General features: G+C 42.6%; 1 protein-coding gene across 1 annotated transcript in view; it reads left to right on the top strand.

Moving 5' to 3' along the window:
• Positions 1–6,479, top strand: part of SARC_08513 (hypothetical protein) — a 6,878-nt gene extending 399 nt beyond the window's left edge. Inside the window, exons 2-10 of the mRNA XM_014297508.1 lie at positions 326–422; positions 938–1,173; positions 1,454–1,667; positions 1,930–2,212; positions 2,742–2,963; positions 3,592–4,577; positions 4,832–4,895; positions 5,136–5,275; positions 5,614–6,479. Coding sequence (XP_014152983.1) covers positions 326–422; positions 938–1,173; positions 1,454–1,667; positions 1,930–2,212; positions 2,742–2,963; positions 3,592–4,577; positions 4,832–4,895; positions 5,136–5,275; positions 5,614–5,703 — 2,332 coding nt within the window. The 3' untranslated portion in view covers positions 5,704–6,479. The remainder of the gene's footprint in view (positions 1–325; positions 423–937; positions 1,174–1,453; positions 1,668–1,929; positions 2,213–2,741; positions 2,964–3,591; positions 4,578–4,831; positions 4,896–5,135; positions 5,276–5,613) is intronic.
• Positions 6,480–7,645: the final 1,166 nt, after the last annotated feature.

The raw sequence follows: 7,645 nt of genomic DNA, 5'->3' as shown, positions 1-7,645 counted from the left end.
TATATTACTAGTATATATATATATATATATATATATATATATATATATATATATAGAATAGATATATATTATTATATATATATATATTTATATATATATGTGTGTGTGTGTGTGTATGTATATATATATATATATTCTTGGTCAGAGGGTAACATTCTCATGTATTGTGTGATTTTGAGTCTAACATTGTTCGTGTTTATGGTATACTATCATTCCTTGATTTCAGCTGAACCTTTGTGTAGGTCGTCTACTGACTTACGAGTTGGTTTAGATTCGGCTGTTTTGTTGCCTGCGTTATTAACGTTGACTATTTTGTCTTTTGCAGGATCAACGATGATATGTATCAAGCCTTGATGGCCAATTCGGAGAGAGGTCGGATGACACTGACTCTTCCAGAAGCTGGCAAACGATTACAGAAAGGCGTAAGTCTCTGTTACAAACGGTTGTTTCTGCATGCTCATGTCCAAAAAGAGGTTGTAATATTTACTCTGGTCGGTTGCTTCGTATTTCCAAGGGAACATAAATCTCTTGCGATTTGAATATTAGCTTTTCTGTTCGCAAGTCAACAGGGCTATTTGTATACGGACTGTACTACTTACCCAAGTGACTCTAAATAGAAAAACGGCATCGAATATTCAAGTCATTTGTGAGTATGGATCTGGTATACTGTGCTGTCGTGTTTTAGATACTTTATATTGAATTGGACCCAAATAGTCTAATGTTAACATTGATGAGAAATGACATCTGCAATGAGTCACGCAGCACATTTATATATGGATGAATGCTGTTTATCTAGTCATGGTCTGACGATGCGAGCATCAAAGAGAGCAATGTGATAAATTACACACTATAGTTGACCTTTTATGTTGTGGTATAGAACAAACTGAATCAAGCTTGGAATATATATTTACTACCTATGCACTGTATTATACTGCAGGCGCTGACCTTATCCGCGGAAGGAATCGAGGACTCAGTGTGGAACTTCACAGAGAAGCCAATCCCAGACAACAAGCGTCTAGGAGACACTGTTGTGCACCGTCAAGGAACGGACTACTTCCAGAGCATCGGGAGTACCTCGTCAAGATTAGAGTTCCCGATTACTCTGTCGAAATCACTCGCCCAGAGAACGCGAGATTGGACCATGGGGGCACAGAAGAACAAAGACGACAAAGTGTATGTGAATTTATACGATTAGCAGGGTGTTTGTTACGGCAAGGGTGTAAGAATGTGTTCGTCATGACAGATAAGATATAGGTATTAGATTTTTTTACCAGGCATAGAAGGTAGAAAGCTATTTTAGAGTATATGGTGTTGATGTGTTTTTCGATAGGTACAATACGTATAGTACTTTATGTGGTTATCGTAGACATCAGTCAATGCTGGTGTCTTAATCTTCCACGAAATCGATCCAAAGCTAATCTGGCATCGTGCTGTCTCATCTCACTATACACAGGACGCAAATCATCAAGCGTGACGCTCCGAAAGAGAAACACGGTTATGGCAAATTTAGCAGTCAGACCATAGGAATCACAACTAAGCCTCAGGCTGTATCTCGTGGTACGATGTCTGGTCGAGTCAATCTGACCGCTAAGACCACTACTACTGGGCGACTCAGTGTCTCTCCAGCGCCTGAGCAATCGAAACCAGCACACAAGACTGCGGAAGAGGTAGGTCAGGGCTGCTTGCGCGATCTCGTTCTTATTCATAACGTGTTGTGGATACAGCTGACTCGTCGTCATTGTGTGGGTCAAGTCTTCATTGCTAGATTCAGCGCTTAATATATAATGTTTATATGATGTACACTTCAGCTTTTGGTGCCCACCTCGAGGTTTTTACCGCATTTGGCCGTGTGCATAAACCGACGAAAACTGAGACTTTGTATCGAGTCTCTCACACAGTATTTTACTGCTATATATCGGTTCTAAACAGGCTAAGAATTTCCGGGAGAGGGTGGTTCATCTCTTAGCTTTGAGGCCCACAAACAGACAAGTATTGGAGTCACGGTTGCACATCAAAACGGACGATCCGAACTTGACAGCCTTATTGTCGGAGATAGCTATCACTCAGGGTATCGGTGAGAATGAGTACAAGCTTCGGGATGAGATCTACAAGGAAGTCCAGCCAGGGTACACACGGTTCAGTCAGTCAGACAAGACAAATGTAATGGAAAAAGCAAAGGCCGCGCTTAGGAGAACAGGGATGAGTGATGCAGGTGAGTTCACGTCAGGCGTTGTTTCAGTTGTTTTGCCTTCGTGGAGTCCGTCCATTTGGACTGGGATTGTCAGTGGTCAAGCCTGCGATTATTGTGATCGACAACAGTGCCGATTGTCTACTGGATGCATATTGGTCGGTATCTTTTTTTCTACCTAGAACATTTTGTACGCATGAGGGTCGGTGTTTTTGTAGCTGCTTAATTAAGCGGCAATCGCAGGGTTTATTAGATAAGCGTAAACGCGCACTCCAAGAGAAATGAAAAAAGTATACATGCTTGGATCCAGTTCTCAAAGTGGCTTGGTCAATTTTCAGACCGTCTACCTCCAATGTGATCCTACATCCAATATCTGAATGCCATCGGGGTGAAGAATGCTTCTGCCCAGCCAGGTGACTCAAAATGTCAACGCATGTTCTGGGACAATTAGAACCAATCTTTGCTACTAGTACACGTACGCGCCACACATTCGTGGCATATCTACCCTAATTCTGATCGAAATTACGCATTCAATTATTCCAATTGTCCACAGCTATCGAGAAGACGCTCAATCCACCCCCACCAGTGAGTGCTGAAGGGTCTGATGATAGCGACGCGCGCCCTGGCAAGCGTAAGTCAGACGCACTATCGCCACCTAACAGTGCTCCGATTGTCCCAGCTGCCAAAGCCAGTAGTGCGAAGAAGGCCTCCAATTTTCTCAATAAGCGACAACGAACGGATGTGAGGTTGAAAAGCAAAACGCCTGTAAAAGGAGGTGTGTCTAATTTCACCTGTAGTATTTTTGGGGTTTAAGGTCCTAGTTCAGAAAGTGTTTGTGTCTGTATGTATCTACTCCTGGCACCTGGCTTGTGTTCGTATGAAGTTGAGGTCAAGATATGTGGACTTGTAATATAATGTTTTAGTGCAGTGTACGCACCAGTGTCATTGGCTTCTTCTTGCTACCTGGGCTGTAGTTCATAGCTGTCGGCAATATATCATTGAAATCTCCCCTATTTTACAGCGAGACTTCATAGTTCGCACAGTCCTGATATGTCAACCGCATGCACTATCATATCTGCAAGCTACTCCATATCCTAAGCATATGTCTGTCCAGAACACATCTACATACTGTTCTGTTTAATTCCCAGTGAGATAATTGATCATTGCATCGATTAGAAATCGATTGAAATAGCGCTGCATTTTGCAGTATCAGATATCGGAATCGTTGTCCTCCACAGCGCAGTATTTCGGACACTTTTCTGGTGATCGGTTTGCTCCCAAATACTTTTATCTTACGTACACGCTTCTGCCAAACTCATTTCGTGTATGCCGTGCTTTCCTATTAGCAGTCGCGCAATCATTGTCACTGAGCTCATATTTGCTCTTATTTTCCATTTGAACAGCCACTCTGAAATCGCCCAATCCCGCCGCTGGAAAGTCCCCCGCAAAATCACCACTTATGCCGCAATCGAACGCCAGCGGCACAGGAAACAACAACACAGGCGTCAGTGTGAAGCTGAACATTCCAAGCGTATCAGCAACCTCAGGTACTACCACAAGTACAAGTAACAACCATCTGAGCTCACTCGCAAACCCTGCTGCAACCAAACGTACACCTATATCCTCTCCTACAAAGCCGCAAGTACCGCCCCCCCTTAAAAGCCTGCCCACTCCCTTTGCGAGTAAGAAATCGCCCAAGGTTACCTCACCCGGTATTGGGCCGGGGCCGACTAAGGTCTATTCCTCCACAAGTTTCAATAAGCAGTCACGCGTGGCATATAGTGAAGTGAGTGCAGGTCCAAAGCCGAATGCAAATGGCTCGGGACTGGGAGGGGGTGCTGGGAAACCGCCTCTGTTGGGTGCCAGACCTGGGAGCTCAACCAATTTGCAAACTGACAGTATGAGTACCGGGAATACTCATGCCAATGGGGGCACCGGTATCAGTCCGACTGTGCGCAAGCAGCATACCAATTTAAGTCCCCGGCAGATCAATGGCAGGGATGTCAATAGGGATAGGAGCAACAGACTCATGAGCAGTAGTAATTTGAGTGTGACCTTGAACACGAACATAGGGCCAGGCACGCAATCAACGCGTAGCCCAACGGCCAACAACAGGACAAACACGAACGGGCTCAAGAGCTCGGCCAGTAACAGACCCGTGACCCACAGCAACAGCGGTATAAACAGGCGACAAGACACACATAGGGATAAGATTAGCAGTAGTAACAATAGCAACAGAGACACCAACCAAAACGGGTACAACAAGGATAAACTGGACCGGGCGAAGACGGGGAATGGCGTGGATGTAGTCAGCAATGCGGCCTCGCTGCAGGACAGCAACAGACGTTCTATCAATCTGGAAGAACGGTACACGAAGATCAAGAGTAGGGTATGTGCTTGGAATGTTTGTCTGTGGAGAATGGGATGGTACGAATAACAAGAGTAGAGTATCCCTTGGAATTTTAGGTGTGGATGAAGATGGTTGTGTTGTATGCGCTGTGACAAAGGTGGGTTGTCGCCTGTAGTGTGCCTGCTTGGTGCCGCGTATTGATCGTTTAACCACCTCGTGGTTTCTCCTTCCCCACCTCAAAGTATCTCTGATCTTCACTTTATTTTTGTTGCCTGTCCTCTATCACACTGTAGGAACAATACAAGGAGTACTACAGTAAATTTGACCGGAAGCACAAACAATATGGAGACCTCATAGGTAAGGTTTATGCACAGTATTGTCCACAGCGACGGAGCTGCTTAGTAGATATGTTGTCTCAAGGCATACTAAATATACCTTTACAATTTCTTGCGCGCCTAATTCTGCGGGGTTATTCCGTTCTGTAGTCCGGCTTGTCGTTCTGTGCCGCCATCGGATTTTTGAGGGTTCTAAACTGTATCGAGTATCTCAAACGGATTTTTTTCTCGGGCATTTCTGACGGTTACTTTGGTTTCGTAGATTGGAAGAAACGGATAGAGGGCGACTTCAAGGTACTGTATGATAAGAAGGTCGAGTACAAATCAAAGTACGGAGAGAACTCGGACGAGATCAAAGCCGTGGAAGCAGCAATACAACAGAAATACCAGGCCAATCGAAAGGTGTGCATCCACCTTCGTACGTTGATATCATTAATACACATTCTTATACGCCAATATGTCGCATGTGTGTGATTGGACTAGTATTCAGCGTTTTCTGTGGCGGTCACTGTTCGACGGGTGCTACTTTAGAAACAATCCGCGGCTGGCTGCTGGAATTGCTTGAGACTCTATTTTAATTACGTGTCGCGTTTATATTATGCTTGCGCGCCAATGCACGTGTGACCGGATTACATACAGCCTATATTTATTGTGTAGTGACGCGTTTGCGGTCGTGCACACCACACTGTCTCTGCTCCAGTGTGCCAAATATCGCTAATACTTCTATGCTTTCGTTGCAGGACTTGGTCGAAAATGGCGCCAAGCACGATTCACTTGCTATGGAGCTCAAGCATATCAAAATGCGCCTCAAGAACTTCCTGGCGACGTAATGCTTGAACGAGGATTGGTTAGCAACTGGCGCACTCTCATGTACATGCCCTCCAAGCGCACTTTAGTATAGAAACGAACAACTTAACCCCACAAAGGTGTGTGGACCTACTTAGAAGCACTAGGTGTATGGACGTACCTAGAAGCACTTTAGTCTATCTAGTGCTCTAACACTACAACACGGAGATCGCACACGCACACACTGATGTTGGCATAGAAGCAACATCGGAAGTAAGCTGATGGAATCGCATTCTCAGGAGTGAGCTGGCATGTCCGCGGGTCGGCGGTATTCGCGAAAGGGTCCTGACGCCCGCGCTCTTGTCAATTGAGACACGATAGTCGACAGGTGATATCAATCCCAGTGGTGAATGATCCGAGAGTATGCCGGATAAAGAATTCTAATCTGGAAACAAGAGGATCTCGGCCGGAATAGTAATAGAACTCGTACAATCGTATACTCGACGGACTACCAGACTGTACTCAGGACGACTCCGTATATGTAGTGACTATGATGCAATGGAAAAGAAGTTTCAAAAGTACACAGGTGCTTTATGGCATTTGGTAAGAACAGGCTCCCGTTAGTGCATGATTGTCTATCAATTCACTCAGCCGTAAGTGTATAAGAAAAGGACTTGAGACCACTTGTAGACAATATGACTGAAGACAAAAAAGTAAGGAAAGAACGCAATTAAAAAGGTAGAAAAAAGGTTGTACGCTGGTCATAGCCTCTTGAAAAGGCACGGTGTACGATACAATAGAATTCTATACAATTCAGGAGAATATGACAAGAAAGTTCTATAGAATGCCGAGATTATATGTTTTACAATGTAGGAGATACGTTCCTATGCGACATATATATTTTGATATATTACACACCCAGCAATACATGTGTATTGAACCTTTTAGCAATCGCGTTCGTGCAAATTATGTATTAGCAGCGGATTATAGATAGACAGAGTCACAAGTACGCTGGTATGCCAGAAAACTCGTCAGTATTTATTTATAGGAATTAAACTCATTTGTGCTCTGATACAGTAGAAATTATTCACTTAAGTATAGTGTAAGTATATTGTACATGCTTGTTCAGTAGTTGACTCGAAGGAGCCAAAAGTCAATCAGAAACTTCGGATATTTATATACAGTAAACACAAGTAAGTGCATATCGAATACAAACATGAGACCTCGGGGATATGATTGTTTGGCAAGTCATAGTAGTGATAGTATTTCCAAATGTCATTAGCATTCTAAATGTCACTAGCATAGTCGTGGGTATGTTAACTAAATATAAATTTGAGCTGCAACAACGGAAGTACAATATCGAGATTTAATCTTCGAGGGCAAGCATATACATAATACGGCTTATCGATTATTTATCATTAGATGTGTGGTGAAAGAAGTCAAAGCACACGTCGTTGTCTCTCTGGTTAACAACTTCACACTTGTTAGTTTGACACCCCCAGTAACTGCATATGTTCTCAAACTTTATGTAGGCAGAGAGTATTTTATGTATTTTTAAAAATAGTAGTAGAAGGAGGGGGTGTCTAAGGGAAAACCTTTGGTGGGTGACTTCAACCCAGTAGCAAAAATTACAATCAAGTTTTAGTTATTTTCCTTTTTATACGCGGGACCACTCTTCAACATACACCCGTGACTCAACTGGGTAAAACTGTCTCATTATTCTAACTGTTTTTAGTGTATAAGTCAAAATCACCTTCCATTAGTTAGAGGATGATTACCTCATCCTCTCTTGTTCTATATATATATATATATATATATATATATATATATATATATATACTATATATATATATATATATATATATATATATATATATATATATATATATATATATATATATATATATATATATATATATATATATATATATATATATATATANATANATATATNATNTACTATACTAGGTACTAGACTAGTAAGTA

The sequence above is a fragment of the Sphaeroforma arctica genome (genome assembly GCF_001186125.1).
Source record: "Sphaeroforma arctica JP610 unplaced genomic scaffold supercont1.772, whole genome shotgun sequence".
Classification (NCBI taxonomy): domain Eukaryota; class Ichthyosporea; order Ichthyophonida; genus Sphaeroforma; species Sphaeroforma arctica.
This window is presented reverse-complemented; position numbering and strand designations above follow the sequence as displayed.